Below are 21042 nucleotides of genomic sequence, written 5' to 3'. Positions count from 1 at the left end.
TATACTTCGAAGTATATGATATATATATATATATATTATAGGTCTGTCAGATATAATATATTCATCATATTTATACGAACTTGTCAAATATAATACTTTGAAGCATGTTCATCAATATATATGAATATATGTATTATAGGATTACCGGTGGGGTATATTGAGTAGGAGGGCCCACAACCGAAGGCGACCACAGTGGCCGCTGCCGAGGCTGGGCGACTGTGACTTTGCCATTGCTCACAACGGGGCAGCGGAAGGCCATCGTGTGGTCCACGCCAACATATAGTTCATCCCACCACGTTTGCATGGCGTCATAAGTATACAACCCCACCAAATCCACGGTTTCTAATGAGAATGGTATAATATATATTTATATATATATAGGTGAAGTAGTATAGTACCTGCAACGAACGGGACGTGGGACACGGACGTGACGCCGTTGACTCGGATTTCCAACTGCCATGTACTCCAGTTGAGAAAAATGTCGAATTGATACCATTGAAATGCATGGACGACCGGGAGCAGCGGCTAATTTACAGCACGCAGTTAGGATATCAATCATGGGAGGTTTAAGCATGTCATAGTGTATCTGTTCCTGTAGGGAATAAATACCTGGAGGGGAAACCCTCGCGCATTTGTTGAGTACGTAAACGCGCCATCTAGCATTCCAATGCCCACGATAAACAACGTGGGGTCTGCAGAGTCGTGCAGGCCGAAGAGTCCCCCTAGGATTGAATTCATAAGCATTAGAAACCCCAATAACTAATATTTTACGTACCTCGATTGGTCTGCAGTGAGCCTTGTCGGACCGACCCCAGACGAATGAAATACGAGATTCTGGTGGGCTGGCTCGGGAACATGTAAAAACTCGGTCCTTCCAAAGTCGGGATTTGGTCTATTACGCTTTTGGCTATGTATAAAGACTTGGAGGTTTGGGCCGCGCCAATCAATGGGTCCGTGGTGACTACGTACATTCGTTTATACAGTTATATATATATGGAGTAGACGTACTCTGCAATTGGGTTTGCACATCCGTACGAAGTGTATTGCAGTAGACCCCCCCGGTTCCAGAATATGCCACGGAGTGTGCATAAAGGGAAATTTCCCCGTCGGATCCGTCTTCCCCGGGACTTCGGGTACCTTTTCCCCCCAAACCCCCTTTCGCCGATAACGTGCCCATCACGTGGATGCTTGTGCCACTGGAAATTACGAGGGAGCCCCCACTAGAGTACACATCTTTTGTTTGGGACAAATCCTATTTCCCAATCTTTACTATGGTGTGTTTACCTGCCGCCGCCGCCTGCAAAAATGCCATTTTCGCCAGCTTGGCCATTCACCGAGATGGATGCATTGGGACCAAATGTGATGTCATTCACGGCAGCCACATATATTGCCCCTAGCAAAAGACTCGTTATTGAGGGGAATAAGTCTCAGTGTTGATACCTCCGCCAGCACCCCCATAGATAGGTCTTGGGAATTGTTGAACGTCAGTGGGGTAATTTCCCCCGCCTCCACCCCCACTACCTCCCACCAAGTCGCCTTTTGCGTCCAGTACCCCGCCCTTCCCGCCTATGAAAATGAAAATGGGGATTATTCCCAATTTTTTTGACTATAAATCGACATACCGTAAGCCAGGGAGAACCCAGAGGTGTCAGAAATGGTCACTTGAGCGCCTTGTCCAATCAGAAGCGGTTTCGAGGTGGAGATTTGGGTCACTGGATCCACAACGACCTCGGCAATACTTGCTGTCATAAACGTTAGCGGGTCGTTGGTCACGGGTGCCGTGGGGCTGGTTGGAGATATATTTCCTCTATATATATTAATATCACTAAAATATATTGACATAAATATATCCTCTTACCTTGTCGTGGTCATTTGAATATGCCACGTGCATCCGCGTTCGATCGACGCTATGCATCCGGTTAGTATCTACTAACCAATAACTAGTACGTACTAGGGATGTCCTTAACGACAGTCACAGAGTTAATAAACCCGCGGAAAGACGTTTGGAGGGCGTGTTCCAAGTCGGTAGCAGTGATATTATATGGCAAAAACGTCGACAGTTTGTCCCAAAACTGGAGGTAAAACCCCCCACTCAATTGGTTTCCCACTGTCACGAGCCTTGTTTGTACGGTGGACTTGAGCCCCGTCAGGTACGACGTGGGGGCGAGCAACGGGACATTGCCCAACGCTGTCAAGAACGTGACCCGCCAGGTGCGCCCGTGGGCTGCCACGTCATGGCCCACTCGGGTCACTCGAACGCTGCCCGTTCCAAGGCCAATCTCCAAAAAGGCGGTCATGTCCTGCGCACTGGCGTCGTACGGAATGCGTCCAGTGACCCGGAATCCGTCGGACAAGGTGAATGTCCCACGCATGGTTTGTCCCAGTGCCACGCTCGTTTGGATCTCCTGCACAGTCGGGTCCAATTGCCCAGAGGTACGAATGGTATGGGAATACACGCGGAGGCTGGAGCTGCCTGGGCCATTCATGTTGTGCTGGGACAAACCCCCGCCCCCCGGAAACCCCCCCAACGTCCCCGGCGAACTCGCGAGTGCCGTGTTGATTACGATGCTACTGCGACAGAGCAAACTCAACGCGTGAGTGCCTTTGAGTTTCACCTGAACATTCGATCCCTATGGATATATTACGTTTATAGGGATATAATACATATATAGGGATATAATACATGTATAGGGATATAATACATTTATAGGGATATAATACATTTATAGGGATATAATACATTTATAGGGATATAATACATTTATAGGGGTGAATCTCAGCTCAACGATTTGGACATAGTTTCTAGTAGCAGCACTCTTCATTCATATCATAATGCCAGGGTGAACTGGTTAAACGTCTCGAAAACAGATAAGGTGAATGGATTTATTAAGCCAATCAGCCATATGTAATTGGTGTATGGCATCAATTAGTGTGATAGTTCAATGACGTTCTAAAAATAGATCTGGGTCACGTACCAACCGCAAGGTGAGAAAGTTGAACACTGCTACGACTGTCCGGTGGGGGGTTTGCAGCAGCAGCCCTTGGAACGATACGTCGCCAGAGATGACGGCGGCGGTCGTGTCGATGTAAATGGTGCCTGCGGTTAACTCCAACGATCCCAATATGGGAAGTGCAAACGTGTCCAAATTGAACTGTACTGGGGCTTTCCAATCCAACGGAACCGTCCAGTGGTGTACGCCTGTTTTCCAGTCTTCAAAGTCGTTCACTAGTGGAACCTGCTCGCGACTGCCTTGTGCATAAGTCTGGTCGAAGGCCTCCAATTTCGCTTGAGCGATCGTGTACTCTAATGTAAAGTGTCGTAAATATTGGGTTGTTGTTAGTAGTAGGTACCTTCGTCCCCCCGGGCACACCGATGCGTGGATTTACAGCGCTCGTACGCCAAACAAGCAGTGGAGGTTGACGTGGGAGTGCATCGAGTGGACTGCACCAACGCCGTCGTAATGTCAGAAACAAGTGTTGGTGGAGCCCCTACGGTAGTTTGATGGGATTCAAGTGATTCGGATACTAGTGGGGGAATGCTACCATGACCGACGGCTACGAGCAGCAGGAAGCCTGTGGCCAGATACACCCACATCGCGCCAGCCCTACAGTGAAACTGCCAATGCAACCACTTCCAGTTACGGTTGTACAAATTCGTCAGTTTCTGCTACCGATAATAATATTATTGGCAGAAAATATCAGAAACCCCCAAGTTTCGCAACTTTTCAGAAATATCATGGCATCTTTTCAAACAACAGCTAGTGTTTGTGTGGCTACCAAATTTAAGTTTCAACTGCACGTATACTTGCGAGTGATTTCGCCAAATCACGTTAGCATTCGAATCCAATTGACCTAATTTAAGCCTGTACCTATACTTTACAAATAGTAGGATTGGATTGGCAGAAATTGGACAGGACGTGATTTGATTGGCTTACGCGGTTCACTATAATCCAATCTCTTACTGTTAAAAGGCAATCGATTCTGCAGTTTTCAGCTTCGAATCGATTTGACGATATTTTGTTGTGTTTATTCAAAACTGGAGCAATCAGCAATAGGATTTAGCCAATCAGATTGCAGGAAAACCATCTTCAGCGTCGAAATAGTTTGTGACTTCAATTAGTTGACCATCGATCGAAAGATTTGGCGATTCAGCACAAAAGTCCAAATTTTGGGTAAAAGGACAATACCTGTCCTTCATAACTAAGTTTGCAGTAGTTTGTAAAACAATTTTACTTATCGTTCAAATAAATGAAATTCGTTCCATTCGTGTGAGATTCCAACAGTACCGGTGACAGCTACACTATTTTTCAGACCGCTCTGGGTGCCATGGAAAAATTATATGTCAAATTATATCCTCTGACAGAGAATTAATTCCCTTTTCAAATGGGGGTGAGAAAATATATAATTCGAAGTATTTGCAACATATTTTGAAGTGACCCCTGGATGGCATGATGGAATGAAAACTATTGCAGGAATATCATGTACTATACGTATACGTATTAGGTTTAGGGTGCGTCTGGTAACCGGAAAAATTGGAATATTCAGGCATTTTGGAGCCGAATTCAACAAATCTGGTCAAAATTGAAACTTGTCTGGCTTGTCGAGTTTTAACCCAAATCCAATAATTCCACGTGGGATTTACTCGTTGAAGAGACCCAAAACGCCATATTACAAAATGGACCTTTTACCTCCATTTTAAAATTGGCATTTTGGTTAATCCCATTTTGCCAGAAAATGCAATATTATTTTTTAAATGTTACAGCAAGGTCGTGCGATGTTCATCGTGCAGTTTCGCGGCGGCAGCAATGCTGGAGCCATTGTCACAGGCTTCGATCGCGGCTTCCATAGCGGCCTGATCGTATTTCTTGCATTTTGAGCTCATGATGTCAAATGCAAAAGTGATATTATGAGCTTCAGATTTTCGCGTCTTCGCTACTGTTCGGATAACTCATTCTCTTTGAATTTATTTCTGTGTGCCATATTGGGTTACAATGTATTTCCGTATCAGAGTAAGTTGAACTTATTAAAAATATTGTGGACCAAATTTGGGTGAAATACACAATAACGTTATGAGGCACTTTTATATTTTTAGGGTTTCAGTGGGGTTTAGGGTGCGTCTGGTAACATTTCAAAATTAATATTGCATTTTCTCGCAAAATGGGATTAACCCAAAAACAAAAAACCATTTTTAAAAATGGAGGTAAAAGGTCCATTTTGTAAGACGGCGTTTTGGACCTATTCAACGAGTAAATCCCACGTGGAATTATTGAATTTGGGTTAAAACTCTTCAAGCAAGACATGTTTCAATGTTGATCAAATTTATTGAATTCGGCCCTAACATGGCGTTTTGGACCAGAATATTGCAATATTGCCAGGGTTTCAGTATATTTGTTCCATTTGAATATTATTTGAACCCCACGAATGAATGTATTAGCTCGGTTTACTTTTTCTTGTTGGTGACGTTGAATTGAAAGTAAATGATGTCTCCATCTTGGACGACGTAAGTCTTGCCTTCTTGGCGGTACTTTCCCGCGGCTTTTACTTTACTCATGCCCTTCTTATCCCCTTCCGACAACGTTTTAAAGTCTTCAAACCCCACCACTTCGGCTTTGATGAATCCCCTAATATTCATTATTACCAAGAATATTAAAAATATATATTAATTCTTTCAAATATTGTATACCGTTCGAAATCCGAATGAATGACACCGGCGGCTTGTGGCGCCGTGGCTCCCTTGCGCAACGTCCAGCAACGCACTTCTTTGTCACCGGCCGTGAAGTAATACATCAAGTTCAATTGCTTGTATCTACATTTATATATATATTTATATATATATATATATATAATCTCATATATACATATATATACATAGATATATGAGATTCCCACAGCATAAGTATCCTAGATTGGGAAAAATCCTACCCGACTTTGATGATACGGGGCAGCACGGATGGGACTTCGGGGACAAATTCCTTGTTGACCTTTCGCTGGTCCCACAGTTCCTGTTCAAACTCGACGGAAAACGGAATCATGACGCCGCCGCCGTGGGAATCGACCCATTGCTTGATGGGAACCAGCCACTTGTTTCCCTTGCGGATAAAGTCGCGCTTGGTCAAGTTGACCAGGTAGATGATGGGTTTGGTCGTGATCGCCGCTACAAATTAATGTAAAATTAAAAAATCGGGGGTTTCGGGGTTCCGGGGTTTCGGGGTTGTTCGTACCAGGAATCAACTCGTTGATCTTGTCGACTTCGGGGGCGGTCCAGTCGTTCTTGGATGCGATGGACTTGTTCGCTTCGAGCAATTCTTGCACCGTGTCCATGACCCTATAGGAAGAATCCCATTTCGTGTGATGAAATGAAGGGGAAAATTTCCCCGTACGTGAAAAATAGAGGCGGCAACTTCATCGTCGGGTTCTTGCGGACGTCCGTCTCACGGGCCTTGCGCTGCGCCAGGACATACGACAGATCCTTCTTGCACAACTCGCCTTGGATCGTTTCCAAATCGCGAATCGGGTCGACCTTCCCATCGATCACGCGATGAGGCAACATCCCTTCATGTCGAAAGGATCAACGGAATAGATTTCCGTACCGTGTCGTCGACGTGCACGACCTCTTCACTCTCGAACGCGCGAATCACATGGAAGATCCCGTCCACGGCTTGGATATGCGACAGAAAGGCATTGCCGAGGCCGGCGCCTTCCGACGCGCCGCGGATCAACCCGGCAATGTCTGTGCATTGGAGGTACGCCGGGTATTCGCTCGGCGGCTGCCAGACCTTGCACAACCTGGTACATGCAGCAGCATGAGAGTGGTGAATGACTAGATATAGGACGGCACCATTCGTAGCGTTCATCGGGGACCGCACAGCGAGCTTCGTTGGGGTCGATGGTGCAGAAGGGAAAGTTCTCCGCCGCGACACTCTGCGCCGTGAGCAGGTTGAACAGAGACGACTTGCCGACGTTGGGCAGACCCACCAGGCCCATCTTGAGGTTGTTGCGGACGCGGCCGAAGCGCGCGGCGGCGCTGTCCTCAGTGGCTTGCTTTTTCGGAGGCATCGGGAATTACGAAATGCTGGTAGCAGACACAACCACCCAACCATCGGGCATACAAAGTTCAAGGTTAATTCGGACCCTGGTGTTTCGAACGGCGTTTTTTTCAGAATTTGGACGCAATATCTCACCAATTGTGAACATATTGACACCATAAACACAACGTACGGAGCGAATTATCGAAATATATCGTCATTTGGGACTGTTGTCGTGCTAATGACTTTATTGTTGTAGTACTACTTTGTATTCATAACAAGAGCCAATACTACCAACAGTAACTGTAAACTATGGTTGTGGTACTGTAATATACTAGTAGTAGTACTAACAGTGATCGTAAGGGAATGGTGAGAAGTTCATCCAACCAATCAATTACTACTAGTACGTACTTCCATAATTACATCAACTTTCGGAGGTTTCACCAGCAATATACCGGTAGTATCCCCCGTTATAATTAATACTTGTACTGGTGATATATGTGGATTCGGTACAAATATCTCGCCGCCGGATCGAATCACGAATCGACCCTATTGGCTAATCTAATTTTGCGTGGATTTGATTGGCTCTTACAGAAAGGACAAGTACATTCAACCAATCCGAACGCTAGCGTGATTCGATATTGATTCCATAGACACAAATTTGGAAGTTAAAGGCGAATAAAACTAACACAAACGTTCATAACGTTGATCAAGTCGATGGCAAGCTTTGTTGTTGTTGGTGCCACAACGCTCGAAGGACATGCTCCTTCCACTGCCGCCGCTGTTCCATGTGTCCATCGTAGCTGCGTTGCTTGACTTGACGGAGCAGTGCTTTCGTATCAACGGGGTACTCAATGGGAACGTTCCGTTGAAAACGAGCGTACTCTTCGACCGATACAAACCCTCGCTTCGTGAAAGGCTGAGTCATGGTGAAGAAGGTCCGCACGCGGGTATATTGAGGCCCCCACTGCTCCATGACGATCCACATCTTGGTTTCCATGAGCCACGTCTTCTTGTCCGTCGGGTGTGCGTCGTCCTGGACGATCGTGCGCAGCGTCATAATCGATTCGTCAGACGTTGTTGAACTGAGGTAGCTCAGTGTCTTGAGCTGGATGCGGCGGGGGCCGTGGCCCACGTCTTCCTTGACGTACGTCATCCGGGCATCCCAAATGTACTACGGATGAAAAGAACAAATGATTCGAATGAACCAGAAAGAAAAAAGACCAATACTATTCGAAGAAGGTTCGTCACGAGTCGGATGGACCAATCACAACGCTTGAAACGACTTGAATTGACCAATCAAAAACGAATGTTCAAGTGTACCGTGTTGCAGTCAAACACGTCGAGCTGGGTGGCGCAGAAGGATCCTTCGGCCGTCCATACTGCGTTCGTGACTTGGTCCCGCGGAAAGGGCAGCATGAACTGAGCCATGACCTTGGTGCGCACAACGCCGTCGTCGTCGTCGAGGACGTGCACGTGGATCTGGTCGTCTGCGTCGAAAGGGAACGGAATGTCGGCCATGGCCTGGGGGGTGTTGTGAACCATTTGCTTGGAGATCCACTCGCACGCTGTCTTGCGGAGCGCTGGGTCGCCCAGCATCAAGTGACTGCTCTGCCATGTCTCGCGGGTGGTAGTCGGCTTTGGTGCGTGGAGAGACTGATGCGACACCCACAATGACAACAAGTTCGCCGTCTGGGTATGCATCTGAATGGACTTCTTGAGACCTCGGTTCACGTACGACAAATCGAGCATGTCCGCTTTGAGGGCGGCCGCCACATGGGTCCACGACAGTGGGGTATCGTGGTACTGCGCATGCTCCCTGGCTTGCTGCAAGCGGCTCCGGTTGTTCTCCATGTCGAAGATCACCCGCTTGAGGTACAAGATCTCTTCCTTGGGGATCCTGTACTTGTCCTTCGCCACGCCGGTCAGTTGCCGCTTGGGTTTCGGCATGATGGAGAGCTGTGCACGAGCAGAGCGAAATACAATACAGTATTACGGCAAATGAAAGCCGATAATTTTATATTTCCTCGTTATCATCGTAGTATACAAACAGTAAGAGAATACATACACAAACCAATTATATTTCTGCATTTGAGATTTGTGACACGAAATAATGTGAACAAATTAAATTGTCGTCCAGACAATTTTTATAGTTTGGTTCTATTATCCCATACGATTCCTAGTATGAATCACATACAAAAGTGCCAGTTCACAGTAATGCTATGACTCAGTTATATTTGCGTATTTATCGCCTGTTCATTATTCTAGGCATCGCGAATGTTGAGCATCTTGCGCAGTTGAAGGGTCAACTGCTCTTCCTTGGGCTTGGGCCGCTGCAAGATGGTCACTTGGGGTGGATTGGGCGGTTTGGACGGCGGCTTCTTGTCGCCCAACGTCAGCGGCGCCATCACAGGCGTCGGTTCCGGTTCATGCGATAGGGTCGGCGGCGACAGAAACGGCGGAATCGGCAGCGACTTGGGGTCCGGCGAGTTCTGGAACGCACTCCACGCCCACTTGGATTCAGATACAGCGGGCTTGGTTGTCTTGGCGGACTGTTTGTCGTTGTTCGGGCTGGATTTCTTGCCCTTCTTCTTGGATGGGGCTGCTACTCTCATGATAAGCTCGACGGAGTCGTGCGATTAGATGCAGGTACCTGTCTGTTGCTGTGGAGAAGGAGAGGACGGGAGAGGGGTGGCAAGAGGTGCCGGTGGTGGCGTCTTTTCTCGTGATTGACTGCGCACGTCTTTGATCGAAGTTCCCTGCATCACCATCGATCGTGTGAGGGAAACAACACATGATGGGAGAGACATACCAAACGTTGCGGGGTTAATAACAGGCAGCCGGTCGGTTTCACTTTCACAGTAGGTAGGGAAGGTGATGCTGCCTGATGGTCGGGGTATTCAAAGTAGCCCTGCGCCGCATTCCACACCCGCGCGTCGACTTCCATGGGTTCGTGTGCCATCTCCCTACGCCATGTCCATGGGATGGGATGGTCATCATGAGGATGATCGTACCTGGATACTTGTAGGGAAGCGTTCACATGGCCTTCGTCGGTGAAGAAGGGAACGAGCGGTCGGCCGACGAGGTCTTTCTGCGGTGGCTGCTTGGCGGCCATAATCGTCGGAACTTGTTTGAGGGACCTGAAAAATGGTGCCGTTATTTTGCCAGGAGTATTTTTAAAACCCGCTCTTTTCTCGTCATATATTATAATCATCTCGATGTTGTATGCATCTAGAGAGGTATTTAATTTTGACAAAATAAAAACCCTGAAATCGATCGAACTTCAACTGCCCTTGGCTACCAAAGTGGATGCTTGACAGGACTCATCAACAGGAACAACTACAGTACCTTCGCGCTTAGTACTACTAGTACTACGTAGTAGTACTACTCCAGAGTAACTAAGGTCATGTATAACGAATGCCGTGGATAGGCGATTCACAAATGCTTCGGATGTTCTCATTGCGGCAGAAGAAATGACGTATTAAGTAAGTAGTAAGACCCATTTGCGCTAATAATAAAAACACATTAACGCTCCATGTACTACTACGTAGTACACAGGATTAACCGAACACGTTTAAATGAGTTTATTGGCGAACCTCCACGGAGGGAGGACCTGTGATTGGCTTGAAAATATAAGTTTTGAGAGGATCCTTCCGAATTGCATACTTCCGGCCACGAGATTGCCCTTTTGCCGCGCATATTCGGATTGGCCATCATGGATGCGCTATGCGACCATGCTCTCTTCAACTTCTCCGTGCAGGATGCGGATCTAATGGACTATATCGAAGCCATCCAAGGACTTCTTGTGGTACGCATGCTCCCCGATGAAGCATGAACTTGATGGGGTCCCATGTGTAGGCGTCACCGGACACGGACGAAGACCAGGCTCTGGTCTTGAATGCGATCAACGTCGTGGAAGAGTACATCCTTGCGACTCCGCACACCAAGGCCACGTACTCGTACCTTTTGCCCAGCGTGAGTCTACTGAAACAGGAGCTGTCGTACTACGTCTCAGTCCCGTCGACGTTGGACGTTCCCGTGATCACGGACGACGAGCAAGGAAGCATGAGTAGTCCGAGCAGCATCGATCGCGACATCGATACGTCCATGGTCATTGAGGAAGTCCCCGACAAGACACCGGTCATTCGGTGCAACGTATGCTGGGGCGAGGAATCGTTCGTGAACGACTGCATCGTCATCTGCGACGAATGCGACGTATGTCGTCGTCGTCGTCGTGCATGTCCTTTCTGACGAATTTTTTTCCCATTAGGTTGCTGTCCACGAGTCATGCTATTCCATCCCACACGTGCCCGAGTCGTCGTGGTTCTGCAACTTTTGCGACGTCCAGCGGGTCGCGCCGGCCGAGACATGGGAACCCGTCGGCAAATGCCGCGCTTGCCACCTCAAAGGTACCCTCCATTCCCTCCATCTATCTATGTGTCAGCCTTGGCTCATGATGATTAGGCGGGGCGCTCATGCCGTCGCATGTTCCCAACACATGGGTCCACATGTCGTGCGCGATCTACCTCCCGGAACTGTACTTTCTCCACCACAACGTCGTCGGACTCGACGCGCTCAAACCCCGGCGGAAGCTCAAGTGCATGTTTTGCAAACAACCCAACAAGGGCGCGTGTGCCCAGTGCGCGCACCCCAAGTGCACCGCCAGCTACCACGTCCAATGTGCGCTGGAGCATGGCGTTACGTTTCACGATACCAGTGGCACTGGGACGTCGTACACGAGCCTGTGTCCAACCCACCACCTCCGTCGTCCACTACCCCTCAACCAGGTAATACTAACCCCGAAACCCCCAACCCCCGGAAATTCAGCAGCACAACGTGTGTAGGTTTGTCCAACCCAGCCAGAAACAACCAAGACTACTACCACGGATACCAAAGTGCAGCGGAATATTCAACAGTGGCTGTCTGAACCAGTGACTGAAGTGCCAGCAGCCCCAACTACTACTACTAGTAGTACTAGTACTAGTACTACACCATCGTCGAAACCGCCCAAAACAAAACTCAAAAAAGGATCCGCAACCAAACCGAGTGGCAACCACCCCGAAACCCCGAACCCCCGAACCCCCGACCCCCCGAAACCCCGAAACCCCGAAACCCCGAAACCCCGAAACCCCGAAACCCCGAAACCCCGAACCCCCGAAACCCCGAACCCCCCTTCCCATGAGCCATCCCCCGTCGTCGTCATTTTCCACGTTTCGACCGTCGAAACACCTCGCCCAAGTATTTGTCCCTGCGAACCCAACCGCGTCCGACGACAATCTGGTGCTGGTTGTTCTGCCCCAGCTCCCCCTCGGCATGGACTTTGCCTACTCGGACGAGTCTGGGAAGAATCCTCCTTGGACGATCCAGGACGTATCGAACCCGCTCCTGCGCGGCGCCGTGGACTCTGGCCTCATTCAAAAGTACCCAACCATATATAGGATATTTGGATGACTTGTGTGAACTGATTCGCCACATCTATCGAGTGATTTGTTGACCAGGATCACACTAATTTCAGTCACACACCAATTCGGTGTTGAAGAGTGCATTTGATTCGTGTTTTCTGGGTTTCGATTGGTCTATCGATTGTCTGCCGATTTGGTGATTCTTCTTATGCCTATTCGATTGAGAACCCAAACCCACTCCAATTTTGAATCGACTTGACCATATCACGACAATAGGATTTTGACTTGGGTTTTTTTTGTAGGGGAGACCAAGTCGTGGCAATCAACAACGTTTCGCTGGAAGAAGGCGGCGGCGTCACGCCTGCCCAGCTTAGCTCGACCATCCTACCCCAAAACCCCGACCAACACTCTGTTCAAGTGTGGCTTCGACGAGCGAGGACTTGTAACACGGACGACGTTGATTGGCCGTGGGGGTTTCTTCGAAGCGACGGCAAACTCGCCATGGTGCCCGTGTGGCAAGAGATGGCCGACGTGTACTTTTCCCCCGTCTCTGCCAAGGTACATTGAGCTTTTAATGCATATTGGATATCATATATATTTGGTATAAACAACGTCCGAAATCGCGTGCTTTAGCGAACCAATATGGAGTTTTGATTGGTGGAAAATATACTTTTTTCTGTAAGCGCCAATCAAATCTACTCAAAATTGGATGAGTGTCGATTTGTGATTCGATTATTCAACGGGGCTGGACATGTGGTCGAATCCACAATATTGTCAGTTTACCCAATAGATGGACTAGGTGTGGGGATGATTCGTCCCATCGTTTATCGAATCTTCTTTGTAGGATTGACTTTTGGACGTAGAAGTTGGTTCTGTGGTGATATTCCACGAATGTAGGTATCCCACTAATGAGATATTTCGGGGTTTCGGGGTTTTTCCTGCAATCTGATTGGCTCGATAAATCCTTTTGCCGATTCTCTTGTGTACATTTGATATGGTTGTGTGTCGATTCATTCATGATTTCTTTTCCATGTCTCTCCAGTTTAGAATAACCATATATTGTTTCACCAAACAATTCCATCGGTCGATATTGTTGTCCTGACAGTAGTTTGGTATGTAAAAGTTGGGACGATTTCGATGGTTTCTGGATTGGTGGATTTGGTGTACTGTCCCTCTAAATTCGAATCAACTAATCTGTTCAAATCTGGTAAACTCTGTCGACATGTGGTGTATATGATGACGTGGATTGGCTGCTATTTTCACGAATGGCGAAATATATATATATATCTTTCCCTCCTGGCATACTATATATTTGACACGTGATCTCCAATATCGTGCAAACCACCGTCGTCGATATATTGACTTTGTTACTATAGCCATCGATCAAGTACTTTCGGGCGTATTTCCAAAACACGGCCGACTCGCGTCATGTTCCCGCGTTAGGGTACGCAGTCCCGCCCGTGGTGCGCCGCCACCGCCGCGTATCCATGCAAGCGAAGAACATGACCAACATTCTCATACATCCCCCGCTGGACGAAGGCGACATGGTCCAAGTGGCGGCGCGGACGTGGCCGGGTATCAACAAGCTGGGCGGGACGGGTCGGATCAAAGCCAAGCACGTGGTCGATGGGCAGATGATGTACGACATTGCGTACATTCTGGGGGGGGCGGAAAAGGGCGTGGAGAGGCAGTACATTACACCCGTGTCGGAAGACAATCCTGTCAACATGAATGCATCTGTGAACCAACAAGAGGAGGACGAGATTGAACGATGGACCGTCTATGCCGAATATACCGCCTACATTCAACACCACCCGAGCGTCCAGAGGAGGGCACAGGACGACGGGTTCCACTTGACATTTCAACAAGTGATTCGTGATGAAGAAGAAACGCTCCAAGAAATCACAAACAACAAGAACGATACTACAGTAAGAGAAGCCATGTATGGACAGGTGGTGGTGACGGCAGTCGTGGGTCAAGACGAGACGATGATGGAAGAAGATGAGATTCTGCGGGAACTGGAGATCTGCCAAGGCCGTCTGGACCAATTGGAGGCCGGCATTCAGGCGCAACTGACACCCGTGATGGAGAAACTCTCGAAAGAGCGAAAGGATCTGTACGATACCAAACTGGAGAGGCTTGTAGCCAGTCAAGTGGAAGTCACGTACAACCAACTGATCAATCTCCAGCACCAACACGACAATATGAACGACTCGTCAGACGATGAAGAACAAGACGACGAACCCCGAAACCCCGAAACCCCGAAACCCCTTGGCGACCAACATGCTCCAGTACAAGAACAAGAAGAAGAAGAAGAGGAGCGGTTGAACCCGCTGTTTGCGTCGATTTCCGAATCCACGGGCCATGTGTGCGTTCTGTGCGGTGTCTCAGGCGGGGACTTGGCTGCGACGTCTTGCGGCCACAAAGCGCACATCATGTGCTTGTTGTACACGCCGGAAACGTACTTTGAACATGCGATGGGGTTTGGCGTGGCGAATATCCCACCTCGTCGCAGAACACTCGTGTGCGCCTTGTGCAAAACGTCCACGGGCGTCAACAAGATCCAATGCCACGCCAAAAAGTGCACCAAACCCATGCACGTGCAGGTACATCACATATATGTGTGACACTGGGCGAGCCTTTTCTAAAAACTCTGGATTTGGTGTTCTGAATTCACACTAATTGAAGCCATACACTATTTAGTGGTGAATGCTGTTCCTGCACTCGAATTGGTTGGTTCGATTCTTCTGTTTTGTGTCCATATATACTAGTAGATCGTCGTTTTGGCTGAAATTTGTGCGAATTGATTTGAGAATCGATTTGTTGTCAGGGATTTTAAGCTTCTTCAATGTATGGTGTACATATTTTTAGATGTACTTTGTGTGTGGGCCAACTATGGTAATCGAAGATAGGGTCAACTTTATCACTAGTGTGTGTAAAATGATTGGCTAGGACATTCTAAAATAGATTCATATTCGATTTTCTACTGGGAGGTCCGTCCACATACATACATAGGAACGGATTTGACACACTATTTGTTGATTTATTCGTTTACTATATTTTCTATGCCTCTGCTGGCTCCAGTTGAGACTAACCGTTATATAGTGTGCGTTTGTGGCGGGGCTACTGACCACCCATCCGACCTTTTGTGGATGGTGCCCCAAACACTTGAAACTTGCGGATGCCGCCACCCAAGCGTCTGTGGATTTGCCGCCTCATCTTCAAACAACCAAGCGAAAGTTCATACAAGAGCACAAACAGCAACGAGTGTCGAAACCACAAGACGACAAGACCCAACCACCAGTAAAAGTACCAGTAGAAGTACCAGAAGTAGTAGAAGAAAAGGCGACCAAGACCCCCGTGATACCAGCAAAAGAACCTCGGCATGAAAACCAAGTGTTTCAAGTGGGAGACACGGTGGACGTGTTGCCTCGGCTATGGGCGGGGATCAATAAACCTGGGGGAGTTGGTCGTGTCAAAGCCAGACACGACACACCTGACACTGGGATGATCACGTACGATATAGAGTACGTGCTTGGGTGTCGAGACAAGAACGTGCCTCGAATGTACCTGACCAAGTATACACCCCCGACACCCAACCAGCACAAGACACTGGCCAAACGACGACGGACCACCAACACATTATAAACCCAACAAGTATATATGTATAGTATAATATATACATCTGGAATCCTAACATCACGTTATGTAGCAAGGTTCGAATGAACCTATTTTGTACATATCGTTTCTACAAGTACATTTGAACACTCGAGAGTGTTGGTTGATCACTCCCATCTTGTACCCGTGGTTGTACTTGGTTTGAAATCCCTCATGCTACTGTTGCAGTCATACCATTTTTCGTTCAAGTTCAGGTGTTTTCCGGTATAATTCGTACCACGCACAACTGATTCACGCCATGTGCGTTATGTTCGCCAACCATTCTATATATTTCGTCCAGACCCTACTTCGTTGCAGTATATTTCGACAAATGTCCAGTATATGTCAGTATATGTCACCCCACAACCAGTATATTTCACATGTTGTTCAATATATTTCAAATGATGTTTCATCGATTTTTTCCAAGCAAATCAAGTACTAGTACTAGTAAATCGCAGGTGATGGGTGGATACTTGTCTAAATCATAGATATTGTGCTTTCGACCTAAATTTGGTATTTTCGGTAGATTCGACCTCTCTACCGAAAATACCCGTAACTACGTCGATTTATCGAAATAGTTGCAACATCATTTGAAGTATATTGAACAATGTATGAAATATACCAGCTGTGGGGTGACACATACTGGACATTTGTCGAAATATACTGCAACGAAGTAGGGTCTGGACGAAATATATAGAATGGTTGGCGAACATAACGCACATGGCGTGAATCAGTTGTGCGTGGTACGAATTATACCGGAAAACACCTGAACTTGAACGAAAAATGGTGTAGTAAGTTAGTATATTTCAGATGATGTTCCATCTGTATAAAAATGTAGACACTGATTCAAGTCACACACTAATTTGACATGCATGATAATTTCCTGCAATGCGATTGGCTATATTCTTCTGCTCCATTGGTTATTCACCAAGTCGCTCCAATTGTTTTTATGGTCGATGTGGATGAAAAATGGCATAAATTGGCTGTTTTTCCAAGAAAAGTTACAATAGTAGATACAAAGTTGTGTGGATGATGATAGTTGAAGTATGGAAAAATAGTTCGATTTCCGATTGAAGTGCAAGACTTTACTGTTAACGTGAGCACAAACCAACCACCTCCATATAAAAGTTGGACCAAATCGGTCCAAACATCTCGAAAATTGGAATATTTCGATTTTGGCGCTTTCGAGTGAAAAATTTCATTGTGTTGTGGCGTGGGGGTCCTCGTTGGAATTTAAATCGATTTGATTGGCTACCTCAGATAAGCTCAAAATTATTAACCAATCAAAACCTTCTCAATGAAATTCAACCAATCAGATCGATTGTGGATCGGGCGTGATTCGATTGCACCCCAAATTTGTATCAAATCGACAATACTTTAGTCTATTTTTTCGTGGGATATGAGACTTTTGCAGATTCGCCAAAACGATTAGCCCTGCCCTTCGAATATGTATACAAGCACACAGTGATACTTTATGAGTCTATTGTTTAGTCATGACAAAGCGGTCGATTATGGCTCCGTCCGCCGCGTGCACAAAGGACCATTCCAGCGCGGTCTTGTTGACTTTGAGCGTCGAAATGCCAAAATGTACATTGTCATACATGACATTCCACGTCTGGGCGGCCACATCCACATACGGTTCATGGCCGCCCGTGGATCCGCAACTGCCCGAGACAATGTACACCGGGGCACGGGGCGATTCGTACACCGCCTTGTCGGCACTCACCCCCGCAACCACTGGTTCATTGTATGCGATGGGTAAGTGCCGTTCATAAGCATGCTGGTGCCCCGACACAACTGCGTCCACTTTGTACTTGAGAAGCAGCGGTTCAAACGCATTTAGCAGCGCCCGATGCTTGGTTTTAGGGTCCCCGTTCGGCTTGTACACCTTAAGTCCATATATTGGCCGATGGGAGCCCAGTATAACCCACGGGGTTTCGCTTCGGTTCACTCGGGCCAAATCAGCTTGTAACCACGCCAACTGGTCGCCAAATCCACCATTCCGAACCTTTGTGCCCTTGTTGTTGGTTGGCGCGCCGTCGTAATCGGTCTCGGAACTCACAGAGATGAAGTGCACGAACCCGTGAGACCACGAATACCACATATTGGCCGCGCCGTGCGAGTCTCCGGATGGCATCCGGAAGCGAGCGTTGTAAGCAGAATAGTTGCTCAGCTGCGCTTGCTTTTCGGGCGAGTACAAGCAAATGGGCGAGTAGCACTCGGCTTCGTGGTTGCCCACGGTGGTCATGTACGGAACCTAAAAAATATATATATATATATATGAAAAGAGGTTGGTTTGAGTATACTACAGTAAAATTGAAGTTCAATCATAATATATTATTCTGATCGAAAGTGCCTTTTTCAAAGAGGAGGTAAGAATATATATGTATATATTTGAAACATGTATGGTGAGGTAATGTGCGACCTCTGGATGTCCTGTCGGACGGAACGAAAACGATTGCTTGAATATATATCATATACGCAACATAATCAAACGTTCGACTTCGTTTTATATCGATTTATATATGTCAGCATATAGTAACCAAGCACCCAAATGCTATCGATTGCAATATTTTTTTAAAAATTGTTCAAATTCGCGGCCATGAAGATATATATATATATATATTTACCTGACTCATGGCAGGACCTAATGCGTCCATCCAGGCATTATAAGCTTTTTCGTATACAAAGCCCAAGGCAGCAGTGTCGGCATTTAACGTGTGAAAGGCATTGTCGGCATAACTGATATCGCCCACATGCCAGATAAAGTCGAATCGTTCTTTTAACCCGAGTAAGAGCGACACCTAATATTATCTCCACGTAATTAATATATGCAAAATTGAAAAAATAAAAAATAAATATTTTGGCAATATATATATATATATATATACCGTGTCTTGGGCGTTTCGTTCGCCAAAATCCGCATACACGGCAATCTCAAACGAAGTATCGTCGTCGTCGCGGGGCTCTCGGGCCGTGTGAAAGTGGTACACTGGGGACACATTCGACGCTACAACCGTATCGCAGATTTGGATCCGTGTCGAATGAATGGATGCATGCAAACATACCATCAGATGCGCTCCCGACGCGGTAGAAGTACTTGCTTCGAGGCGTCAGGCCGGTCAATGTGGCGTGGTAGGTGAAGAGCGAGTACACGTCGTCGGCGTAGTAAGACACGGTTTCGGCGGCCACGGTGGCAAGAGTGAGGTCTGTGGGGGATGTGCCCACCCACAGCGTGCTGTCGTTCACTCGGCGATACGAAGCCCAGGACACGGTCATGCCGGTACCAGGCGTAGCTCCGGCGTACGCAAGATGGATCTGTCTCGGCTGGATCAGCTGCGCCGAAGTGAGGGGAACCACCGACTCGGCAGCCAAACGCATTCTCGGCGGCGACGACGACCAGCTCACCGGCGAGGTTGCCACGCACAGCAAGATAGACAGACATGCCCCCGTCACAATGATAGCTGCCAGCAGGCTAAAGCTGGCGCGCTTCTTGGTGAAGACGGACGGCACTGGCAGGGTGCCATACGAGGATTGCCGCGCCGTGGCGAACCTGGACATGTTCGTTGGAGGAGACATGACCTGTTTGTTGTGTAGTAGTATCGACGAGTCCTCAGAATAATATTTTTATTTCCCACCTAAATCCATGTTGGATCCTTCGTGAGTTTATTTTATTATGTAGAGGTCGTGCAGATTCAGTTTCAAATCTGCGAAACTGCTACAATCGCACCAATGATATGTATCTTAGTTGTTTCCCGACTTGATTAAAGTATTGTGAATTCGCTATCCGAGTGGTTTGTCTCTGTAATCAATATTGAATCACGCCGGAGTTCTGATTGGTTGAATATATTTGTCCTTTCTGCAAGAGTCAATCAAATCCAGATTAGCCAATAGCGTCGATTCAATTCGACGGGGTCTGGAAATTCGTACCGAATCCACAAAACCGTCTACCGGTAGTTTACAGTAATTCCCTTAAACTTATCTTCTGGGGTTCGAATGAGCGCTAACAGTAAGAACAAGTGAATGCTAACGCAATAACAATGTGATTTGTTATTTGTGGTGGGTCGTTTAGATACAGCGCAAGTTCTAATCCACCTATAGCTAGCTGTACATGTGTCAAGAGTACAACATTACAGCATATACATAGATAGCTCTATGAAGTGGCCCCGTCGAGTCTGTTAGCACCGACACTTGGTGAACAATCTTCACTACGAAGACGGGCCTTGTACAACAAATACTCCGACGACTTGAACCACGACGATGCACAGGATGCGGAAGTGGTATGTCGTGCTTCGTGCGTTGGGCTCCCACTGGATCGAGTGCGATAATGTGTACCACTTGTACCGGGCCTTCCTCACAGGCTCCATCTGCGACACTGAACGCCCGCGTCAGGTCTAGCAACCAAGGACAAAAGTTGCTTCTGTATTTTGAAGGCAGCACCGCATGCTGTCCGAGTACTGCGCAAGGAGTCAGTACCACCGAACCCTGCCGACTGGTGCTGCAAGGAAGATGTTGGCCAGCACAACCATCCCCTCACGAAGGTGGCTGCTGAACGAAAAGCGACCTGTGAGGACAAAGATTATTGTCCTCACAATTGGCCAATTCTGATGATTGTTAATCAAGTTTTGCAGTATCTTAATTTGGTTTTACAGGTATACTTCCGGTTTTGGCAGACACAGCTGAGGGTGATGATAAAGATGAGTTGCGAAACCTTTCTATTTAGTAGACAAGCCGCTCGCATTTGTGCTGCATACCGGTAACCCAATATAACAATTTTGCTATGTTTAGGGCTGGTCTGGATTCCACCCCATAAAATTATGCCATAAACCATTTTGGCAAGTCTGCAAATTTTCCCAAAGTCTCATATCCCATGAAGAAAACGAGAAAAGAAGAATATCAGTTGAATTATGGAAACATTATTCGATTTCCAGTTGAAGTGCAAGACTTCAACATGAACA

At 47.2% G+C, this 21042-nt stretch overlaps 6 protein-coding genes across 12 annotated transcripts in view; 1 reads left to right on the top strand and 5 right to left on the bottom strand.

The window, feature by feature from the left end:
• The window catches only part of H257_17263 (hypothetical protein), an 8917-nt gene extending 5300 nt beyond the window's left edge, over window positions 1-3617 (bottom strand). For 2 of the 5 annotated variants that reach the window (XM_009845984.1, XM_009845985.1), the window contains exons 1-8: window positions 3544-3617; window positions 3352-3489; window positions 2976-3304; window positions 1952-2630; window positions 1859-1907; window positions 1623-1807; window positions 1441-1566; window positions 1285-1393 (exon numbers count right to left, since the gene is read on the bottom strand). In XM_009845984.1, the coding sequence (XP_009844286.1) occupies window positions 1285-1393; window positions 1441-1566; window positions 1623-1807; window positions 1859-1907; window positions 1952-2630; window positions 2976-3304; window positions 3352-3489; window positions 3544-3595 (1667 nt within the window). In that variant the 5' untranslated portion in view covers window positions 3596-3617. Of the gene's footprint in view, window positions 1-145; window positions 343-398; window positions 526-609; window positions 723-775; window positions 962-1008; window positions 1221-1284; window positions 1394-1440; window positions 1567-1622; window positions 1808-1858; window positions 1908-1951; window positions 2631-2975; window positions 3330-3351; window positions 3490-3543 lie in introns of those variants that run through there. The other 3 variants (XM_009845987.1, XM_009845988.1, XM_009845986.1) reach the window with 2 other exon arrangements.
• Window positions 3618-5395: 1778 nt separating this feature from the next.
• On the bottom strand, window positions 5396-7060 carry H257_17262 (GTP-binding protein YchF). Its single transcript, XM_009845983.1, has 7 exons — window positions 6839-7060; window positions 6591-6786; window positions 6381-6520; window positions 6222-6325; window positions 5923-6154; window positions 5684-5806; window positions 5396-5621 (listed from the first exon to the last, which is right to left on the bottom strand). The coding sequence occupies exons 1-7, from the start codon at window positions 7054-7056 to the stop codon at window positions 5441-5443; spliced, it is 1194 nt and encodes a 397-aa protein (XP_009844285.1). The 5' UTR covers window positions 7057-7060; the 3' UTR covers window positions 5396-5440.
• A 587-nt stretch (window positions 7061-7647) lies between these two features.
• H257_17261 (hypothetical protein) lies at window positions 7648-9036 on the bottom strand. Its single transcript, XM_009845982.1, has 2 exons — window positions 8349-9036; window positions 7648-8199 (listed from the first exon to the last, which is right to left on the bottom strand). Exons 1-2 carry the CDS (start codon window positions 8973-8975, stop codon window positions 7735-7737), a joined length of 1092 nt encoding a protein of 363 aa, XP_009844284.1. The 5' UTR covers window positions 8976-9036; the 3' UTR covers window positions 7648-7734.
• A 197-nt stretch (window positions 9037-9233) lies between these two features.
• On the bottom strand, window positions 9234-10303 carry H257_17260 (hypothetical protein). 3 transcript variants are annotated; one of them, XM_009845981.1, is made up of 4 exons: window positions 10040-10303; window positions 9838-9991; window positions 9679-9784; window positions 9234-9630 (listed from the first exon to the last, which is right to left on the bottom strand). In XM_009845981.1, exons 1-4 carry the CDS (start codon window positions 10237-10239, stop codon window positions 9290-9292), a joined length of 801 nt encoding a protein of 266 aa, XP_009844283.1. In that variant the 5' UTR covers window positions 10240-10303; the 3' UTR covers window positions 9234-9289. The 3 variants fall into 3 exon arrangements, with proteins under 3 accessions (XP_009844283.1, XP_009844281.1, XP_009844282.1); XM_009845979.1 differs by having other exon boundaries at window positions 9234-9627; XM_009845980.1 differs by having other exon boundaries at window positions 9679-9991.
• A 437-nt stretch (window positions 10304-10740) lies between these two features.
• On the top strand, window positions 10741-16129 carry H257_17259 (hypothetical protein; the record flags this gene model as incomplete). Its single annotated transcript, XM_009845978.1, has 9 exons — window positions 10741-10833; window positions 10884-11240; window positions 11296-11434; window positions 11490-11812; window positions 11870-11965; window positions 12054-12445; window positions 12730-12985; window positions 13804-15033; window positions 15533-16129. The coding sequence occupies 9 exons, from the start codon at window positions 10741-10743 to the stop codon at window positions 16073-16075; spliced, it is 3429 nt and encodes a 1142-aa protein (XP_009844280.1). The 3' UTR covers window positions 16076-16129.
• A 1394-nt stretch (window positions 16130-17523) lies between these two features.
• Window positions 17524-19719, bottom strand: H257_17258 (hypothetical protein). Its single transcript, XM_009845977.1, has 4 exons — window positions 19153-19719; window positions 18976-19094; window positions 18715-18888; window positions 17524-18341 (listed from the first exon to the last, which is right to left on the bottom strand). The coding sequence occupies exons 1-4, from the start codon at window positions 19661-19663 to the stop codon at window positions 17565-17567; spliced, it is 1581 nt and encodes a 526-aa protein (XP_009844279.1). The 5' UTR covers window positions 19664-19719; the 3' UTR covers window positions 17524-17564.
• Between the last annotated feature and the right edge of the window lie 1323 nt (window positions 19720-21042).

Source organism: Aphanomyces astaci, assembly GCF_000520075.1.
Source record: "Aphanomyces astaci strain APO3 unplaced genomic scaffold supercont1.102, whole genome shotgun sequence".
Taxonomy (NCBI): Eukaryota; Oomycota; class Saprolegniomycetes; order Saprolegniales; family Verrucalvaceae; genus Aphanomyces; species Aphanomyces astaci.
Note: the sequence above shows the minus strand (reverse complement) of the source record. Positions and strands in the feature narration are given on the sequence as shown.

What these genes read in the sequence shown, in the direction of transcription:
- H257_17260 (XM_009845981.1), bottom strand. Translation starts at nt 10,239, where the DNA reads ATGATTATAATATATGACGAGAAAAGAGCGGGTTTTAAAAATACTCCT. An exon ending in TATTAACCCCGCAACGTTTG is followed by an intron (nt 9,785 to 9,837) that starts GTATGTCTCTCC and finishes ATGGTGATGCAG; the next exon opens with GGAACTTCGATCAAAGACGT. An exon ending in TTCTCCACAGCAACAGACAG is followed by an intron (nt 9,631 to 9,678) that starts GTACCTGCATCT and finishes TCATGAGAGTAG; the next exon opens with CAGCCCCATCCAAGAAGAAG.
- H257_17261 (XM_009845982.1), bottom strand. Translation starts at nt 8,975, where the DNA reads ATGCCGAAACCCAAGCGGCAACTGACCGGCGTGGCGAAGGACAAGTAC. An exon ending in ACGTGTTTGACTGCAACACG is followed by an intron (nt 8,200 to 8,348) that starts GTACACTTGAAC and finishes TTTCATCCGTAG; the next exon opens with TACATTTGGGATGCCCGGAT.
- H257_17258 (XM_009845977.1), bottom strand. Translation starts at nt 19,663, where the DNA reads ATGTCTCCTCCAACGAACATGTCCAGGTTCGCCACGGCGCGGCAATCC. An exon ending in AACGAAACGCCCAAGACACG is followed by an intron (nt 18,889 to 18,975) that starts GTATATATATAT and finishes AGATAATATTAG; the next exon opens with GTGTCGCTCTTACTCGGGTT. An exon ending in TAGGTCCTGCCATGAGTCAG is followed by an intron (nt 18,342 to 18,714) that starts GTAAATATATAT and finishes TATATTTTTTAG; the next exon opens with GTTCCGTACATGACCACCGT.
- H257_17262 (XM_009845983.1), bottom strand. Translation starts at nt 7,056, where the DNA reads ATGCCTCCGAAAAAGCAAGCCACTGAGGACAGCGCCGCCGCGCGCTTC. An exon ending in TTGCCGCCTCTATTTTTCAC is followed by an intron (nt 6,326 to 6,380) that starts GTACGGGGAAAT and finishes TTCTTCCTATAG; the next exon opens with GGTCATGGACACGGTGCAAG. An exon ending in ATTCATTCGGATTTCGAACG is followed by an intron (nt 5,622 to 5,683) that starts GTATACAATATT and finishes AATGAATATTAG; the next exon opens with GGGATTCATCAAAGCCGAAG.